General features: G+C 40.5%; 1 protein-coding gene across 6 annotated transcripts in view; it reads right to left on the reverse strand.

Moving 5' to 3' along the window:
- The window catches only part of grid1a (glutamate receptor, ionotropic, delta 1a), a 436,389-nt gene that overhangs the window by 371,072 nt on the left and 42,969 nt on the right, over window positions 1-22,348 (reverse strand). For 2 of the 6 annotated variants that reach the window (XM_073869734.1, XM_055173305.2), the window contains exons 1-2: window positions 6,923-7,756; window positions 3,126-3,281 (exon numbers count right to left, since the gene is read on the reverse strand). In XM_073869734.1, coding sequence (XP_073725835.1) covers window positions 3,126-3,281; window positions 6,923-7,001 — 235 coding nt within the window. In that variant the 5' untranslated portion in view covers window positions 7,002-7,756. Of the gene's footprint in view, window positions 1-3,125; window positions 3,282-6,922; window positions 7,757-22,348 lie in introns of those variants that run through there. The other 4 variants (XM_055173307.2, XM_055173309.2, XM_055173306.2 and 1 more) reach the window with 3 other exon arrangements.

The following is a 22,348-nucleotide window of genomic DNA, read 5'->3' on the forward strand; positions in this document are numbered from 1 at the left end:
AAAGGCAGAAAAGACTATTGACTTCGAAAAGTCACAGCAGATAAGAGGAAAAGGAGGAGACATGGAAAGATTAAAGAGGAGGAAGCAGATGGGAGTGTCGGACCTTTCGAGAAAAGCAAAGATCTGACAGCATCCGGGATGACCGTTCAATTTCCTCTGATCTAAAAGCCAAAAAGATCAATTTAAGGCGTGATATTTAGAAAGGTTAAATGGAAGAAAAAGCACAAGTGAATAAAGGAACAGAGATGCAAAAAATGTGGCTAAACGGATCTTCAATGTGACACTAAAAGTTCTTTACGCACATCGTCAAGCGATTTCCCCTTCAGGCGACTCTTTTTCTGAACATGTCAGCGCTTTTTTGCAAAAAGCACAGCGGGGCACATTTGCCTCTCAAACATTAGCTTGACTCGTCACAACAGGAATCTGCCGTCTCCGATTATCGTTTTTCACCGCAAACCTGCTCAGGTTCATTGTTATGCGTTAGCGATGAGGCCTGTCGCAGACTTTGGAAAAACACATGCGCATGTCCACATCGTGCATCCTCACGAAAATACGTTTAGGTGTGTGCTTGTTTCCCATATACACTGTCAAAAATAAAGGTACAAAGCTGTCACTGGGGCAGTACCCTTTAAAAAAGGTCCTAATATGTACCATTTAGGTACAAATATGTACCTTTAAAGGTACATATTGGCAGTTCAAAGTACTAATATGCACTCTTTGGGTACAAAGGTGTACCTTTTTGGGGCTGTTTACACTTGGTATTAAGATGTGTTTTCATCGATCGGATCACAAGTGGACGAGAGAGACACAATACGTTTACACCTGGTATTTAAATCCATCTCTTTTGTCCACTTTCGACCGCTTCTGTGCTGAATATGAGGGGGTGGTCTGTGAGACGGTGGGCGAGTCTCTCTGCTGTCATTCAAACCCGAGCGGGAGTAATTATGAGTTTATATGGACGCAAACTAATATTATGTCGGAGTGCACTGCTTGTTTAGCAAGTAAACATGCTGCACAGTGTTTTCTACATGAGTATGTAAGAGCTTTCTTTGAATTTTCAGCGCAATTGATGAAATAGGATCGCGCAACTTTCACACGCTTACAAAACGAAACTACGGAGATCAGCCGCTTAGTTTTACCAATGAAAGGCTAAAAATAGTGCTGTTCTCCGAATGTTCACGCCCAGGGCCGGTGTCAAGGGGGGGCATTCGCCGGCCATGGCCCCCCGAACAGGTTGTTGTGCCCCCCTACAAAGTTTTTTATTAATTTAATTTATATCAAGAATAATTAAAATAAATTAAACATAGAATGTTTCATGACTTTTAATGTAATCAAATGAGGAAAATATAGTAGATATATGTTTTCTTTAATTAAAATAGACCAGTGTCTCTGATTGGATGTATTGCCGCGTCTCACCCGTCTTACGTCTTTAGCATATTTGTGACTTGATACTAGCAACGTGTTTTTTTGCGGCATTTTATGGATCGTGTAAAATATGGATATGAGAACATTTAGAACGAACCAGCACCGCCTGCTTCATCTTCATGCAAACACAGACTGGCTCAAACTCAGAGATTAGAGGTCAAGGTGGAATTTTCAAATCTACAGGACACTGTTTTAAGGAAGTTTAATGTTCTTACACGCCGTCTTCAGCTATTTTAAAGGTAAGTTAGCGTTGTTTTAAATTACGTAAGCTTAAATGTGAAGTGTGGCTATAGACCGTTAACAGCATTACAACGTGATTATGGTAAAGCGGTTTTTTTAAAGCTAGGACGCGGTGTGCGCTGCGCTATGAAACCCATTCATTTTAATGGCTTGCGCCACGCGAGGGCGGTTTGTTGTTGCGTCGAGCCAAGCGCGAGCGCAGCGGAGCTCAGCTTGCGCTCACGCCGCGGTCGAAGTTCAATAGTTTTGCACATAGTTTGTGGTCTTTTGCACTTTATACGGGAAATGAGCTGACAGTCTGTACTAGTTGTATGAGTGTGTGCTTGCTGTATTTGTTGTTTTAATGTCTTGTTTTTGCAAGTTATTGTTGCTATTGCGTGCCCCCCGTTGGAAGCCGAGTGCCCCCCTGTTAGTTATGGTCTGGCGCCGGCTCTGTTCATCCCAGAAGTAAAAAAAGACGTAAAACTTGTGTTTAATACCTCAGATTAGATAAATGGGCGGAGAGAAGGCGGTCGCGTGTGGCTGTTCGAACACCACATGTGCGTTCCGTAACTGCAAAGCGATCCGATCGAAAGTGGTTTCGACCACCTCTGGATGTGGTTGAAAGTGGTCGAAAGTGGACGAGCTCAAAACGTTTTGAACACCGTTTACACCTGGCATTAACGTCATCCACTTGTGATCCGATCGACGAAAACACATGTTAATACCAAGTGTAAACAGCCTCTTGGAAAGGGTACTGCCTTTATTATGAGAGTGTAGTAATGTTGTGAAAAGACGTAATGGCCATAGGTGTGTCCTCACGCACACATCTGTAAACACTTGGGCCACGACCGCATACTGCTTGTCATCTTTCCACATACAAGATCTTAAGTTGTTTTTTATTGACCGGCGGTTAAAAGGTTGAGGCTATGCTATGCTGTTCAGAAGAGCAGCCAAAAGTATGTGTGTATCTGATGGCGAAGGGGATTAAGTGCTTTTGAGTGTGCGAGCGCGTCTGTGTGTGTATATCTGACAGGTGAGAGTTTCTTCTCAGTGGGGTGAATTCGAGCTAAAGAGCAAAGTGAAAGGTCATTCCCGCTCAGCTGTCACTCAAAACAAGGGAGGTTAATCGATCCCAGAGCTCCTTGAAACAAGACAGTGCTCACACAATAAGACTTCAGGATGAGCAATCATCGCTAACCACTATGGACCTCTGAGAGAGAGAAATGATGCCAAAAAAGTGAAACTCTAAAGTCTATAAAACTGCAGGTGTGATATCTAAATCATTAAAATATCTGTCAGACAGATGATGACACTTGGCCTTGTTTAATAAAATGAACTCCATATCACCACCACATTTTTGCTCACAGAAACGGAAATCCCACAGGTGTCCAATCTGTTTCTCGTATCGAATAAGTGCTTGACCAAACAGATACAGCTGTGCTTAATCGATTGCTGAGAGATTCTAGTCGCTCACTCACCTTCTTGTACCGCCTGGAAGGGGTTATTGGGCTCGATTAGTTTGATGGAATGGGTAATCCTCTCGCTCTGGAGGATGTCGTCGTTCAAACTCAGATCTGAAATCGCCAGCTGAAAAACCTCATCGTCCCGTATAGCGTTCTGTTCAAATATTGCACCTGTTGGACAAAGCGGAGAAGGTACACTTTAAATATACAATCAGTATATTGTTCTTATAGAATGCTCCTTTAGAGTTTTTCCAAAATTTGATTTCGTATGAAATGCTTTGTTGTTATTGATGTAGTATCAGGGTTCAAATCAACTTCAAATTCAAGGACCTTTCAAGGACTTTCCAGGTTCAATACCCTCAAATTCAAGGACTAAATGTGGGGACACATTTCAAGTGTTACATTGTGTTACCTTTTAAGATACATTGTTACAGTTCACTTTAGAGGGAACTCGCGCTGCGTCACTGCGGTGACACTTTGGGGACGCCTCCAGGGGTAAGTGCGTCTGAATGTGTATATCAAATTCAACCAATAGTGAGGCTTAACGACAAAGACAGGGTGACCCTGGAGCCAGGAAGTATATCACTATCTGAAATATTGCCAAAGACGGCATTACAGGGACGCAGGAAGTATGGCAAGGGAGACGCAGCGTCTCGTTCCCTTCTCAGGGAACAACAGTTATATACGTAACCAGAGACGTGAAACACAACTATGCAAAAAAGGCATTTTGGTATGAATCAACATTCGCATACAGAAGATATAAGCATTTCAAGCGAATAGTTTAGCATGTGTGCTTAAAACATCTTGAATTTTTATATTATCCTACACTACACAGGGATTAATATGGATTTTTTTCCAGAAAACGTCTTGCATAAATAGATTCAAGCACTTTCAATGACCTGTATCTATGTATGTATATTTTCAAAAACTTCCCAGGGCCTTGAATTTTTTCCCCAAGATTCACAAACTTTCAAGGAGTTCAAGGACCGGTGGGAACCCTGTAGTATAGGTAGAAGGCTACAGGCCTAATTTAGTACAGTAATTTTGTTCAAGGGGGATCTCAAACGTTTTGCTTTAGGATGTCATTTAATATATAGTTTTCTCCATGTTTTGTCTATTTGTCTACCATGGTCGCTTGGAGTTGGGGTTTGGATTAGGACAGCGGTAGGCAACGTCGGTCTTGGAGTGCAGAGTTTGGCTCCAGTTCTAATCAAGCACACCTGAATAACTAATCAAGATCTAAAGAGTCACCTGAAAACTACATGTAGGCAAGGTTTTATCAGGGTTGGACCTAAAATCTGCAGGACATCGACACTCCAGGACCGACTTTGCCTACCCCTGTCTTAACCCAAACCCAAATTCGAACCCCAACTCCATGCGACACGAAAAGACACAAATAAAACCACATGAAAAGATGAGCCATATACGTTAGTGAATGGGAAGAATTGGCACATCATATGCACGCATGATTGAAATTATATCGATATTCATACTGTGTGCTATTTATACGCATTTCATTAGAATGGGCTGATTATCAACACATAAGCAAATTATCTTCGCCATTGTTCTGATTACGTTATAGGTCAAAGGACATACGGGTCACATGATGATGAAAACATGGCGAATACAGTATGTCCAAAATTATAATTTACCCACACATACTATACCAAACAGTAAGCAGTAGGCACTTCATCTAAGTACATACTGCGATTTCGGACGTAGCTTAAGTGATATGGGTACCAAGAAATGTTCGTCTTGTGTTTTTTTCTTTTATTAATAGTAGCCATAGTACCAGAAGTAGTATGTACTTCATTTAACATAGTACATACAATCACACTACAGCTTTGAGAGTGACGACATCGCACAGACGTCTTTATGTGCCATATCCCGCAAAACGATTCTGGAGGCGCGCGCGCACGCACGAAATCAAAGTCACGTGGCTCTGAAATGATTTCTTCCTGCTGAAAGTGCAGAATCCGTCACAAAAGCACGTTTTTACCATCAGGTTACCAGTAATGCTACATCTCATGCATTTCACAGCAACTTCCTTGCTTGTCTGTCAATAGCCAGCGGCAATTTAGGAGTAGGCAAACTTTAGCACCATGGAGAGCGCAAGTGTGAGACGCGATCTAAATATTCAATACAAATCCCCATTTCCAAGGACATTTATACAGCCTGTGAGAAAAAAATAAGTCTAATGGCTAATGGAAGATCTTTCGTGTCAGAAGAGGATCCTATAGGTGCATTCGTTGCCGATTTTAGCTATAGTCTATTTATATATTACACATTACGCGTTCACAGCGTCTTTGGTTAAAGTACATGGAATGGACATACATATGCCAGAAAACAACGAGGAAATTAATTAAGCAAGTGTATTATTTTTCAAATGCGTTTGTATTCAGTTTACAGATGAATGTTGAATATGAATAGGTTACTTCAAAGCGTTGTTATCTCGCCTGACTGAATAAACCTCCCAAAGCGCTGTCTCACTAAACGAGTCACAGTTGGAAATACAGCCCAGTAAATCACAATGCGTCTGAACGCAATCAATGAGGCTGATTTGTACAGGACTATAAACGGTGACCCAGCTATGATATTGGGATCAGGGCGACAGTAATAAAATATGCAGAGGTGACGACGTAAGGTGTCAGAAATGAGAGAGAAGTAAAAGGGCTTTATTCATTTACATGCGCAGTCAGCCGTCAACAAACTGCCGCTGAAGCTCCAAAGCGCTGGGCAACAAGAGCGCGCAGATTTTCATCACTCCACCAACACATTCACGATTGGAAGGATCGTTAAGTAACACAAACAACAGTTGAAAGACCAAAACTGAGACCAAATCAGTTTGGTAATGTGTGAAGAAATCTTCAGAACTGTAATGCGATAACGTCTTGACGTTTTTTCAACAGTGAATTCATTGTTTTTGGCTGAATTTATCACAATAGTTTTAATATGCTGACTTGCATGCGACACAAAATCATATCTGTTCAAAACTGAGCTTAAATTTACATTTTAATGTTGAATATGTAAGCGCGTCTCTGTTAAGATGTGTGGAGAACTGTCAGACGCACCGGATGACTGATAACGTTCACTGCATACAAAAGAGAGATTCCCCTCAAACAGGGAAGCACAGGAGGCACCTGCGTGTAAGACGTTGTTTAACACATTACTTAGGTCTAAAATATCACATTGTTTAGAATATCATGGTGCATTTACGGGTTTTAAAGCGAGGGTCACTCTGTAAGCCCGTTCTGTTTCAATCGTAAGTTGCCAGAAAGGACGAAATGCAGCATAGAGCCACAAGCTGCCAAGCTCACCAAGACAAACTATTCTGAAAAGCGCGGTTGCGCATTGCTTTTATAACCCAACCCGAAAACTACACTAACAGAACATTAAAATCTGCACAAGTTCAGTTATAAGACATACAATGCGTTCACGAGAAGACATGTCGTGCGCTCAGTAGCTCATTGAGTGGAATTAACATTTCCGTCACGTTCAACAGAAAGTTCAGGCTTACAGCTGGGGGTGGGTAGGGTAAACCCTGAAAGACAGCTACCTGTATAAATGCGCATCAAATGCTGTGTATCCGAAAGTATCTATAGGACCTTTTGCGCACCTGAAATCCACCACACTAACTTGCCGGACCTGTTTGATGTTTTCTTGTAAGTTATCAAATGCCAAACAAACTACAGAGTTCGCATGACCAAACCTCCCTTCTATATAAAAAAAATGCGCAACTCTCCGACTTTTACTGTATGGGTGCTATTTGTGATTCAGCGCGTCTGTCCGAGACGTTGCTCCGGGCGCCTTACCGATGTGGATAATGGAGTCCGCGCGAGCTAAGCGGCACTGCAGGATCCATAAGGAGAGGCTGATCACGAGCAACTCCATCTCCGGTTCTCGCCCCGGTGTATCATCCACGCGTCCACGGCGGTCCAAAAATACAGTTCCAGAGAGAGTGGGAGAAAATGCGCGTGAATGACCACAGTGATGCAGATCAAGAGGAGATCACGGGTGTGTCGCTTCTATCTTTCTCCGAGATCTATTAAAATTGAAAGTGAGAAAGGATATTCGCGGGGAAAAGAAGCTCTCAAGGGAAGGAAAGCAGAAAAGGAGGGGTAGGGCGGAAAGAGAGAGCGAGGGAGACGACGGGGGTACCACGGTCAGAGGCAAAGCAACGGGTCCGTGCGTTCCAGTTCTCAGTATGGTTTGGATACCGCTTACTGCAGCGCAGAGAGACGCCCCCCCCCCCCTTCTCTCACTCTCTCTTTCTCTCTCAACATACACTCGTACTCTCTCAAAGCGCGCAGTCTTTCTCGCTTCGCTCTATCACGTGACTGAAAAATCCAAAGATCCGAACGGTACGGCAATAGCCACGGAGAAATGAAATTTGCTCGCGCCGGAGAGAGTCGCCGGAACTACAGCGAAGTGACGGCAGCAGGTGTATCACAGCCCTGAGCGCGTGAACTTCAGACGACCACCAAGAAGCAGAATTTTTCCACTGATACCAAGTGAACTATTTTTCCCAATGTGAAAACTGGATATCGTTGGGAAAGAAAAGTTATGCAAGGGACTGTGCAAAATTTCTGAAGTTCCTCGGCCAAACAGGCAGCGACTCCACGTGAATCAGAAGATAAAGCAACCGCGAGCGCTTCTTCCATCGGATATTTTGCACACGTTGGAAATGAATGGGGCATGGAAGCGCAAGGAAAGCAACATGGGTGATTGCCAGACTGCAACAGTGACTGAATGGTGGTATCAACGTCTAATTTATTGATCTGTGTTGTTTTACGCGTTTCATCATTGGAACTTCGCACTGTCAATATGGACAATACATGTGGAGAACGACTTGAATACGAATTATGAATCTTCATTACAGAAAAACATACTGAACTCACGTTTCTTCTTAACCTTGCATACTTGACTCTCTGAATGGAGCCTTCTTGTACGATGAGAAGTGATAACCTTCACCTTACAATTAAAGGATATTTCTTGAGTTGACACTAACGGAAATATCTCTTAATTGTTTGGTTAAGGCTATCAGGTCGTCAGCTCGAGACGTGGACAGCACCACAGCGCCCCTCTAGTGGTCGTGACTAATCATTACAGCTGCCTGCACGAGAACTTCACTGATGCTTATAACAGAGAACTTTATTATGCATTTTGTAAAACTAATGTTTTTTCTTTACTTTTGTACGCAGTGAACGGATTATATTTTTATTAAATTAAATTTTAATTTTATTAAATATTTTTATTTATTTAAATTAATTAAATTACATTTAATTTTATTTTTAACAATACATTTTAATAAAACAAAATTGCTAACTTGGTTTAGATAGACATTAGGGTTGTTGAATTGTTAGTAACTAAATGAAGGCAAATTGATTTAGATGTGAATAAAAAGGGTAACCCACTTTGATTAAACGACTTTATGTTGGGAAAAATATGTAATTTATCATCATACTGTATATACCATAAGACAGTTATTTGCAAAATATAAAATGATACTTACATTTATGCATCTGGCAGACACTTTTTACAAAGCAACTTACAGTGAATCCAGTTTATACAGTAGGGGTGAGCAGGGCAAAAACTAAGGAGGGGTTAATTGTAACGCAGCTACTTTTCATATTTATATAGGGCTGAGCAATCTGCGCTTTTTCTCTTATTGTCAGAAGATCTCCTGTGAATTTGATGTGTTTTGGTTAAGAGTAAAAGTACATAAAAGTATATTTCTTCATCTTATGTCTTTTTCGCTTTCCGAGTTGGGTGTGTAAATCACCAAATTCAACCTTGTATTATTTAATCACGGTCTTGTTAAAACTTTACACCATTTTGAAACATGTCAGCAACTCCTAGTAACTGATAGCTGGAGTTGAAAAAATTTTTACACAGCGGGGCAAGTTGTCACACAGTGTTACAACTAAGCCTCCAGTATACACTCACCTAAAGGATTATTAGGAACACCATAATACTGTGCTTGACCCCCTTTCGCCTTCAAAACTGGCTTAATTCTACGTGGCATTGATTCAACAAGGTGCTGAAAGCATTCTTTAGAAATGTTGGCCCATAGTGATAGGATAGCATCTTGCAGTTGATGGAGATTTGTGGGAAGCACATCCAGGGCACGAAACTCCCGTTCCACCACATCCCAAAGATGCTCTATTGTGTTGAGATCTGGTGACTGTGGGGGTCATTTTAGTACAGTGAACTAATGTCATGTTCAAGAAACCAATTTGAAATGATTTGAGCTTTGTGACATGGTGCATTATCCTGCAGGAAGTAGCTATCAGAGGATGAGTACATGGTGGTCATAAAGGGATGGACATGGTCAGAAACAATGCTCAGGCCATGGCATTTAAACGATGCCCAGTTGGCACTAAGGGGCCTAAAGTGTGCCAAGAAAACATCTCCCACACCATTGCACCATTGCATTAATGAGAAATTAAATGGGTGTTCCTAATAATCCCTTATAGGTGAGTGTACAATGATAATGAAATGAAAACAATATAAATACTATTATTCAAAATGAAGGGTTAATACAGTATCAGTGAAAACAACTCACAATTATGATTTTTTTTGTCTTAATTGTATGGCCCTTTCAAAAAAAGAAAAATCGATTAATATGCATAATATGATGCATAATACAAGGATGGTTAGATGAAGGATCATTGATGGATGAATGTGTGAATATCTATCTGTTATAGGCAGATATATAAACAATATCCATCTTTAGTATATAGACAGAATTTTATTGAAATATTTGTGTTTAAACTACATTTTCTAACAAACACTCTGTTTGTTACAATTAACCTTACCTATGGGATAAGTTGTAACGTTTGCACACCTGTCACTTTCGATGTAATTGTACAATAACGGAAGATCCCACAAACTAACTTTTTGTGTAAAAAAAAGATTTAATCTAACATAAAAAAAATTCATGATAGAACCAAAGTCAAACAGCAATAGGTTGTGCCCCGCTCTCCCCTACATACATATTTAACTTTATCAATGTGTGCTAACCAAGGATCAAACCCCGGACCTTTGCGTTGCTCAAACAATGCTCTACCGACTGATCTACAGGACCACAGATGAATAACTAAGCATTGAATATTAATCAAATTTCAAATTTTCCTTATCATTTCATGATTAGATGGTGGAATATTTTTGCACCATGCATGCATTTCGCCTCCTCGGTCCTGAATCCTGCAAATATGTTAATCCAATTAGTGTCTCTCTTCCTTTTTGTGAAAAACCCCCATGAGCGATTCCTTCTCATTTTGATTCAATCAAATTCCTAATGCTTTTGCAGGTGGGATATCTGCTTGTAATCTGATGTAATGCTAATGAAGAGCTTCCCCTGAGCTCGATGAACTCCAAGTCGGTGAGTACTGATTCAGAAAGGCCAATACTAATGGTTAATCCAACACTCCATCCTCCGCAAGGCTGTGCATAAAGAATGCCACCCTTATTTTTGGGGGATTAGTGTACTAATCTGTGCTTTAGTTTCTATTACTCTTCAGTTAGATTTGTGGTGTTAACAAGACAGAACAGCATGTCAACTTATTAGGACTCATGCCAATAAGGGGGGTAAACAATATAGAGAAGAGCAAAGACTAGTCAGCAATGCACAAAATACAGCGTTCAAACCACCTCAAATCAGCGTTCAGTGTATCCGTTTCTTCAGTGTGAAACCATCACGCTGCTCAAAAGTACAGAAGAAACTGATCATGGTTAAAATGATCAAACCTTGTCGATCAGACAGCATCAAGCGGAGAGGAGGGCATGAACAAAAATGCAAGACAGCGGATGAGAACAATGCATCCTAATATGAGGAATGCGAGTAAGCAAACAAGTCGTGAGGATAAAAAGAAACAGAACTGTTGTTTGACCGCTTGTCAGAGATCTCACGAGCCATGACACATACATAATTAAACACGATCAAAGAAAGCAGACATGTTTAGTGCCCTCCAGCTCCCCTCCAGCTGTAGCCTCATTAGTTAGACTGATATCGTCTGAAAAAGTGGATGAAAATATTACAGTGCATATTATCATTACACACATACACTGAGTTCTCTAATTCATTGTAAATAATTAAACACCATTTCATTTTTAATAAAACTGTCTATCTGCACAAACTCTGTGAAGTCCTTTTACTTTTAATAATTATTTATATGATGAAACAAAAACAGAAATATATAACATACCATCAGTGCCACCTGTGTTAGTAACACATTCAAAATATGCATACATACCTAAACTACACCCAGCTGACATACTAATTTAGAGATAGGCTTTAATAGATGGCCATTATTTGATTTCGCTTAAAGATAAAATGAGAACAAATAGCAAGTGTAGGTCTACTATAATTCGCTCTGGATAAAATAAACAGCTCAATGACAAATTCATTAGTGAAAGGGGTAACCAATAGACAAACAACATTAAGTCGCTCAGGCTTGCTTGAGATCAGCGAGGTCTGTTTAAAGGGAAGCCTGTCAACTCTTGTTAGGATACTAACCGCACCAGCTCAGTGGTTCATCCATTAACAAGTGAAGCCAGCGGTGTGCGAGAGAGAGCAGAGCGGAGATCGTTGTCACTTCAACACCACAGCAGCTGTTTGAGGGATAGAGCGCAGTTCCGCCTCTCCATCTCTACTACGGACGATGATGCAAAGTCTTGATTTAGATGAAGAGGGACTGTCACTTTGAGCTCTTGAGGTTTCCAGGAGACACCAAATAAAACCTGGCATCTGAATAGATCAAACATGCACGAACGCCCGTCGCCAGGTACCGAAGCCATTTTTCCAAATTACTTGTCAAGAATTTATTTCAGTAAATAAGCGCTTGCCTCGGGTTTCTCAAAGTGAGAAAGCTGCAAACAATAATTAATTATCATCAAGGTAAACTTTTTGGAAAGAACATCAGTTTTTTGCTTCAAAATTAATGTCTCTGCCTAAAACCACTCTGGAAACTTTTTTGTCTTTCTTCAGGATATTACACATGACCTGGGGTCTCATTTCTAAAAGCCGAATCGGCATACGCCAAAAATTATTAAGACTTATAAAACAAAGCAATGTTCCCTTTATAAATCACAGATCACCTGTGTGTGCGTACATGAATCATCCTCAGATCCCACCCTGCAAATAAGGCCCCTGGGCATTGATCTCATGTGCTTGGACACTAAAGCACATAGGTGTGATGTTGCACTGAAATGCTATAACTAGTGACAATATTATCAGCACGAAACACACTGATCCAGATCAGCACCATGGACAGTGCATACGAGACCCAGATCAGCACCACAGACAGTGCAAATGGGACCCAAATCAGCACCACGGACAGTGCAAACAAGACCCAGATCAGAATCATGGACAGTGCAAACGGGACCAAAAAAATCATGTAAAGATCCAGATCAGCACCACAGACAGCGAAAACACGGACAGTGAAAAAAATAGATCAAAATCATGCACAGTGCAAGTAGGATCCAGATCAGCACCACGGATAGCGCTAATGGGACCCAGATCAGCACCACGGACAGTGCAAATGGGACCCAAAAAAGCACCACGGACAGTGCAAACGAGACCCAGATCAGAATATTGGACAGTGCAAACGTGACCAAAAAAAAATTGTGTATAGTTCACATAGGATCCAGGACGGCACCACAGACAGTGCAAACGGGACACAGATCATCACCACGGACGGCGGAAACGGGATCCAGATCAGCACCACGGACAGTGCTAATGGGACCCAGATCAGCACCACAGACAGCGAAAACACGGACAGTGAAAAAAAATTAATCAAAATCATGCACAGTGCAAGTAGGATCCAGATCATCACCACGGATAGTGCTAATGGGACCCAGATCAGCACCACGGACAGTGCAAATGGGACCCAAATAAGCACCACGGACAGTGCAAACGAGACCCAGATCAGAATATTGGACAGTGCAAACGGGACCAAAAAAAAATTGTGTATAGTTCACATAGGATCCAGGACGGCACCACAGACAGTGCAAACGGGACACAGATCATCACCACGGATGGCGGAAACGGGATCCAGATCAGCACCACGGACAGTGCTAATGGGACCCAAATCAGCACCACAGACAGTGCAAATGGGACAAAAATCAGCACCATGGACAGTGCAAACGAGACCCAGATCAGAATATTGGACAGTGCAAACGGGACCAAAAAAAATTGTGTATAGTTCACATAGGATCCAGGACGGCACCACAGACAGTGCAAACGGGACACAGATCATCACCACGGACGGCGGAAACGGGATCCAGATCAGCACCACGGACAGGGCAAACAGGACCCAGATCAGCACCACGGACAGTGCAAACGGGACCCAGATCAGAATCAATGGGATTCAGATCAGCACCACGGACAGTGCAAACGGACCAAAAAAATCATGTACAGTGGAAATAGGATCTAGATCAGCACCACAGACAGTGCTAATGGGACCCAAATCAGCACCACGGACAGTGCAAACAAGACCCAGATCAGAATCATGGACAGTGCAAATGGGACCAAAAAAAATCATGTTAAGTTCACATAGGATCCAGAACAGCACCACAGACATTGCAAACGGGACCCAGATCAGCACCACAGACAGCGAAAACACGGACAGTGAAAAAAAATAGATCAAAATCATGCACAGTGCAAGTAGGATCCAGATCAGCACCACGGATAGTGCTAATGGGACCCAGATCAGCACCACGGACAGTGCTAATGGGACCCAAATAAGCACCACGGACAGTGCAAACGAGACCCAGATCAGAATCTTGGGCAGTGCAAACGGGACCAAAAAAAATTGTGTAGTTCACACAGGATCCAGGACGGCACCACAGACAGTGCAAACGGGACACAGATCATCATCACGGACAGCGAAAACGGGATCCAGATCAGCACCACGGACAGTGCTAATGGGACCCAAATCAGCACCACGGACAGTGCAAACAAGACCCAGATCAGAATCATGGACAGTGCAAACGGGACCAAAAAAAATCATGTAAAGTTCACATAGGATCCAACACGGCACCACAGACAGTGCAAACGGGACCCAGATCAGCACCACAGACAGCGAAAACACAGACAGTGAAAAAAATAGATCAAAATCATGCACAGTGCAAGTAGGATCCAGATCAGCACCATGGATAGTGCTAATGGGACCCAGATCAGCACCACGGATAGTGCTAATGGGACCCAAATAAGCACCACGGACAGTGCAAACGAGACCCAGATCAGAATCTTGGGCAGTGCAAACGGGACCAAAAAAAATAGTGTATAGTTCACACAGGATCCAGGACGGCACCACAGACAGTGCAAACGGGACACAGATCATCATCACGGACAGCAAAAACGGGATCCATATCTGCACCACGGACAGTGCTAATGGGACCCAAATCAGCACCACGGAAAGTGCAAACAAGACCCAGATCAGAATCATGGACAGTGCAAACGGGACCAAAGAAAATCATGTAAAGTTCACATAAAATCCAAAACGGCACCACAGACAGTGCAAACGGGACCCAGATCAGCACCACAGACAGCGAAAACACGGACAGTGAAAAAAAATAGATCAAAATCATGCACAGTGCAAGTAGGATCCAGATCAGCACCACGGATAGTGCTAATGGGACCCAGATCAGCACCACGGACAGTGCAAATGGGACCCAAATAAGCACCACGGACAGTGCAAACGAGACCCAGATCAGAATCTTGGACAGTGCAAACGGGACCAAAAAAAATCATGTATAGTTCACATAGGATCCAGGACGGCACCACAGACAGTGCAAACGGGACACAGATCATCACCATGGACAGCGAAAACGGGATCCAGATCAGCACCACGGACAGTGCTAATGGGACCCAAATCAGCACCACGGACAGTGCAAACGGGACCCAGATCAGCACCACGGACAGTGCAAACGGGACCCAGATCAGAATCATGGACAGCGCAAATGGGATTCAGATCAGCACCACGGACAGTGCAAACGGGACAAAAAAAATCATGTACAGTGCGAATAGGATCCAGATCTGCACCACAGACAAGCTCATGTCAAAGATTAAAATCTTTTAAATTAAAATTAAGGTTAGGAAAAGATAAAGACTTTTGTATATCAGTTACGTACAAAACAAACAATATCAGCAAAAGTCAAACAGTTTGAGTGAGGTGTCTACTCTTGTTTTCACACTTAGTTTGATTTCATTGGGGGAAAGTGTGGATTTGAGACCATGTTACATACCAAACCCCCGTCATCCATCCACATCATTTGGAAGAAGCATCGGCCAACTTTGAAATCCTCCTTGTACGAAATGAAATATGTCCACCGAGTACAGAGACAGCTCACCTGTACTGTCAGAGCCTGTAAGAAAACTTGACAGAGATCAGATTCACGCACAGCCCAGCAGGGGGATGATTGACGCACATCTGTCCTCATTAAATTGAAAACACACTCATAGTAAGCCCATTTTCTTTCTTTAACCATATACCATAGTCTCCACAGACAGGACTGTAGTCATCTGGGTTATTATCATTTATATTCCTCCAAAACCACAGTATCCTCCAATCTAATGAATTAAAATGAACTCCTAAAAGCTCACTAAGGCTGTAGGGGTTTCTTTTAACTAATATCTTGTAGGGAAGCTTTAATGTAAGAGAATAATTATTCATCCCAGTCTGAGAGAAGTTCAGTGCAAAATGGACCGGGGACCTTAAAGCAAGAGTTTACGGACAGACTCTACATTTTTTAAAGACGTTTTTGGGCCATTTTGTCTTTTTTAGATGGACAGGAAAGTACAGGGGTACGGGATCGGCAAAGGACCACACGCCAGGATTCGAAGGTGGGTCGTTGAAAGTGCGTCTGCACCATATGTCGGAGCACTGCCCACTACACCATCGGCTCCAAAATACTCTAGATTTATGTGATAATATGCTGCATTGCAGTTTTTGAAATAGTACAACTATTTCTCTGTTAAAGTTTTAAATAAGGACATGCCTAAGTATTACCTGTTAATGCTGAGACTAAAAGGAGTTCATAACTGTCCATAAGCCCCTAACTAGGCTGTGCACTTTCCAAAAGTACACTATTGCCTAAAGAATTCACATTAATATCTCGATTAATATCCCAGTGACAGCTAGAGACCATTTTTTCTGACAGCGTAGGATACTGTATAGAACTTTCATCTTACCTCACTCCTTCCAAAAATTCATCTGGCATCTGCTATTCATCCCATCTCCCTTCTTTAGTCCTAATAGTTTGCATCCACATGGGCCCTATGAGTAATGAGTCGTGTCCCCCACTGCGGCCAAAACACACCTGTCTAATTGTTTCCCCATTTTTCTTTCACATTAACACGGACATGAGATTCGAAACGAGATAAACCTTTCCCTCCGGTTGCACTCAAGGAATGATTTACAATGCAAGATGCGGAGGCGCATCTGTCGAGAGATCTCGCAGGGAAATATGACCTTGATGTGTGGATGTCAGCGATCGCGTGTTTGATGTGTGTTCTCCTGCTGGATTTCCATTTAATGGTACTAAAGCTCATCACCTGCTGCTCCTATTCATATTTTGAATGCAAATTTTATTTCCTGTTTGTCTTTTTAACCTGCCCCTCACTCCTCATTATAGGGGGGTGATTTTTGCAACGATACACCGTTAGAAAAAATTATGAAAATCTATGTCCCAGCTGTCACTCGGGCAGGACCCTTTAAAAAGATCTTAATATGTACCATAAGGTAGATATGTATACATTTGATACTAATTGAAATACTAATAAGCTCTCTTTGGGACCATATGCACCTTTGAGGTTCTATGAACTCTTTAGGTGCATAGATGTACTTTTTGAAAAAGTACTGCCTCAGTGACAGGTGAGGTACATATTTTGACCTTTTTTCCATTTCTGATAGGAAATGCGTGCAATGGAAACAACAATTTCGCATAAACCCATAGATCGCAATAAAGTTTGTATGCCTGGGTAAGGTGGTTTTTCAGGCAATTCAAAAAAGGAATGTATTGCAAAACTGCAATTTTTCCCATTTATAGGTCACCTGGTGTGCGTAAAAGTCACATGATCATTCTTTAAATATACGTGTGTTCGATTTCATGCAGCACTGTTTAGACTGATCGGCGGCTGACTTGAAGCAGTGCATGCCGGTTAGAAATTTTGTCTGTCTCGAGCTGGCGCTGATGGCATGTGAATGTGACGTATGTTTTTTAAGTACCACAAGAGCGTTTCGTGAGTAGCCGGATGGCTCAGCCGGCACAGCCTCTTTCTCTAGATATATATATTTTGTTGTTTTTTTAAATAAAAAACTATTTGTATTTTAATAATGTAGGCTTATGTTACCCATAATTTTTGTGCATATACAGTATAAGAAGTAGCGCTGTCGCGATTGGTCGACACAATTGACTGCATCGACATATTTATAATATTTAATATTATAATATTTACTGCATCAATATTTATAATCGACTCCATTATTTTACCTTAAATTTGTTCTCATGCTAAAATAACAACCATTTCCTCCACACCACTAGTAGGCGCAATCCTTATGTTTATCGCTGTCTCTAAAGTGCTTTTTTTTCCAACAGGGATAAGATTTAGGAATGTTTGGTTGATTGAATGTTTGGTTGTTTTTGGTAGTAAATTAGTCGTTTAGAATAATCGATTAATTGATAAATTAGTTGATAGATTAGTTGATATAAAAATAGTCGTTAGAGGCAGCCCAATTAAATTATTACATTTATAGTGTTTCTGGTTGCAACTTTTTATCAAAAGATTTGTTTTAAACAAATTTAACATCTAATTCACAAAAAAAGGCAACAAAGCGCATACATCACTACGGCATGCAGCAGGTGTCCGACTTGACATCTCCATCTTTAACTCCTCCCACGACTGCAAGAGGCAAACCTCGGCGATCGGTCTGCGCAGCGCCGCATGAACTCGAACACGCCAATGTTTAATTGGAGGACAAGTCTGAAGAGGTGTGGTCGACTTCATGTGGTGTTACGAGAACCTTTAAACGCATGGTATCAAAATACCAGGAGAGCGATTTAGTTATTTTCTCTGTATTTTGATGTCATGTCGGTCTGCGTAGCGCCATATGAAGTCAAACAGATCCGTCACCATGCTTTTTGGAATGACTTATCGCGATACAACAAAATTACATTGTAACATCGGTAAATAATTTTTGTGTCAACATTTAGAAAATAACACTTAAGTTTTGCACAAATTTTAATAGAAATTAAACTACCGTATTTTCCGGTCAGCTCCGGAGCATAAGTCGCATCAGTCATCAGTGCATTTTAAAGAGGAAAAACATATATAAGTCACGCTGAACTATACATTGGGTCTATTTAGAAACTGATTTCACAAAAACTAAGCTGACGAACAGACATTTAATCTGGAAAGGTAAGTTATTCAACTGAACAATAGCACAGAACAGCAGGCTGAATAGGTGTCCGTACATGTTAAAGGAATAGTCTACTCATTTTCAATATTAAAATATGTTATTACCTTAACTAAGAATTGTTGATACATCCCTCTATCTTCTGTGTGCTTGCACGTAAGCGCTGGAGCGCGCTGTGACGCTTCGATAGCATTTAGCTTAGCCCCGTTCATTCAGTGGTGCCATTTGGAGATGAAGTTGGAGGTGGCCAAGCGCATCAACGTTTTTCCTATTTAAGACGAGTAGTTATACGAACAAGTTTGGTGGTACAAAATAAAACGTAGCGCTTTTCTAAGCGGATTTAAAAGAGGAACTATATTTTATGGCGTAATAGCACTTTTGGGAGTACTTCGACTCGCCTGAAAAGTCCGCTCCCCTTCTCACTCTCATAATGGGAGAGGGAGGGTGTTACTGCGCTGAGTCGAAGTGCTCCCAAAGGTGCTATTGCGCCATAGAGTGTAGTTCCTCTTTTGCATCCGCTTGGAGGAGCGCTGCGTTTTGTTTTGTGCCGCCAAGCTTGCTTGTGTGACTGCTCGTCTTGGATAGGAACAGCGTTGGTGTGTTTGGTCACTTCTGGCTTTGTCTCTGAATGGTGCCGTTGAATGAATGGGGCTAAGCTAAATGCTATCGAAGCGTCGCAGCGCGCTCCAGCGCTTACGTCCACACACACAGATGATAGAGGGATGTATCAACAATTCTTAGTTAAGGTAATAACATATTTTAATATTGAAAATGAGTAGACTATTCCTTTAAAGTAACATTAACAGTTATTTACACGATAGACAATAGCATACAGAACTTACCTGGGAGGCTGAATAGGCTAAATTAACACAACAAGCCAAACAATTAAGCTAAAAAATGTCCCGAAGTCATTACGCATCACTGAATCCATTGAATTACATAAATACAGGAGCAGCATAGAGCAGACTCTGGCGGCTATAGACGGTAATGGTTTCTTTTGGTTCATATTAAATAATTTTGACGCAAGTTTCACCTGACACTGAAAAAAATGATTCATTGAATTTAATCAATTTATTTAAGGTAAGTGGTTGCAATCAATTTATTTAAGCTACATTTAAACAAAAAAGATTAGTAACGTAAAATAAAATGTAAAACTTTTGTTTAAATATAGCTTAAAAAGATTAAATTCAATGAATCATTTTTTTTCAGTGTATAAGTTCCAGGACCCGCCAAACTATGAAAAAAGTGTGACTTATAGTTCGGAAAATACGGTAGTGTATGCATGCTCCCAAAATAAATACAAGTAGTAAAATGCACATATGGAAACAGGTAGCAAAAAATGGTTGTTTTGGTAGCAGCGGTGATAAGCCGCCCTTGGCATTAATAGCACCTTGTCAAAGCTTCTCACGCTTTGTATTCAGGTAAAAGCATGCGAAGCAATTTCATTTTTTGAATACATTTGACTGCATTTGTACATGTCCGAGTGTGGTACAGCCCAGTAAACAAAGCATGCGGTTTTCATGACATGCTTCAGGTCGTAACCCTCAACGAGCCAATTTAGACTTTATGACGTGCCATTCCACACATATTCCAAGTTAAATGCTGCCTAAAGCAGGGCACACTCCATTTTAGCAGCAAGTCTGAATGACAAACCCCGATCGCTTAGCGGTTCATTAATTCACCGTGGAAATTCTGGCAGGAAAGAAGAAAGGGAAGAATAAAGAAAACAGCATCTTTGTTTACAATGGCAAACTGCTGTTTTATCTCTGTTAAAACCACTCACAGACACGGAGCTGTTGTAAATTATTGATGAGGCTTTTGCAATTTCCCATTAAAGCCCTCACGGTTTCAGTGATCCCAAACTTGCTTTCAAGTTTTTCAGAATAAAACGCCGTCACCGTTTCTCAGCAGAACTCACTTCGGACGAATTTCTCTGATGTGTGTGATTTAGACGATCACAAGCCGAGTGTCGGAGTCTTCAGAGAGCACAAAAAGAGTTTCTGCTACCTTTACAAGCAGGTCATTTTCCCTGTTGTCTCTCTTTGAGATGTTTAAGGGGCTGTGTTTTCTTCAGTGGGCTTTTATTTGCTCTTTTATGCAAGACCGTCCGTGTTAGTTTGAAGCAGCTGTTTGGACGTTTCTTTCCTCTCTAGCGCCGCTCTAATGAGTGTAAAATGATAATTATACTTAATGCTCACAAACATGCATACACATGAAAGCACTCCAACGCACTGCACTCCCTCTCGAAAAAAAACACAATGCGTCACACATTAAAGTAAAAGCATATGATGGGAATCTTATTAAGCAGCGACACCAAGAAAAAAATGAAACCACAGTTCAAAGGAGCAAGAGAGAGAGACGGAGATGGTGGATTGAAGTTTTTACTTTATCAAAAGATTAATCACGATTAATCGCATACAAAATAAACATTTGGTTTTGCATAATATACGTGTGTGCACTGTGTTATTATTTTGTATATATAAATACACACACATTAATGTATGTATTTAATTAAATGTAATTTTTACTTATATATATATATATTTATATAGATTTTAGTATTTTATATTATATATAAATAAACAAATATTTAACATTTTTAAATATATATTTATATTTATATATTTTAACATATTTAACATTTTTCTTAAATGTATACATGTATGTGTGAACTTATATAATTCTTATATAAACTTAACATAATAATTACAAATAATATACACAGAAATATATTATTCGAACACAAACTTTTATTTTGTATACGATTAATTGCGATTAATCTTTTGGCAGCCCTACTTTATTTTTCATTTAAATTTTATTTTAAAAGGTTTTTACATTTATTTATTTATTTATTTATTTGTTTATATTCATACAGTGTCACATTTTCTTTCAACAATTCATTCAACACCTCATTTACTCACTTATCTTATTTATTTATTTATTTATTTTAAGTATGGTTTATTTTAGCATGGTACTAGTAAACACCACTAGTAATCACTTTGTCCTGTATGCATTTTGCTATGTTACAACATTAACACTCAAGCCAAGTGGAGAGAATGATGACGCATGATAAAATACAATTGCATTCATAATGGACCTTATTTCCACTGAAGCTATATATTACACACGTCCAGATAACAGGTGCATATACATTACAGCAGACAATGACTCATGCAAGCACATAACCTATATAAAAAGATGGGGGTATTAGTCATACAAAACAAGACATTTACACAAGCACACATAAGAATAATGTGTTCCTATAATAATAGCCAAGAATATATACATACAGCCCTGACAATTTCCTTTACATATATTAAAGAGCTGGGCAACATAATGTCTTTAGAAAAAATGCACAGGCTGTTAAACACAAACCACCACATGCTTGCACCATATGGCCAAGGGAATGCATTGACTCCTATATTTTAAAAAATCTATGACAATGCAAATTATGTGTCCCGCTGTTAGATACAAAACACACACACACACAGAAAGAAATCGATCTTCATTCTGCAAGCATTTAAGATTACTGAAGATAAAAAAATAATTCATTGTGTGATGAAGTATATTTAAGCAATTTACCATCAACAAGTCGGAGAAGATGTGTTATCATTTCAAGCATATACAGCTTGTACACACAACGTTTATCCAGAATCGAGGTGCTATACAATACAACACAAAAGCACTGTTTGAATATCAGCTCAGCTATGATTTGATTTAAGGCATGAGATAAAAAACGTGAATCTACTGGCTCCTACTTGCAAGAGAATACAGAAATACTCTTATACAGTCATCAGGAATGGTTATGCGATTTATTGT

The sequence above is a fragment of the Misgurnus anguillicaudatus genome, chromosome 7 (assembly GCF_027580225.2).
Source record: "Misgurnus anguillicaudatus chromosome 7, ASM2758022v2, whole genome shotgun sequence".
Lineage (NCBI taxonomy): Eukaryota > Metazoa > Chordata > Actinopteri > Cypriniformes > Cobitidae > Misgurnus > Misgurnus anguillicaudatus.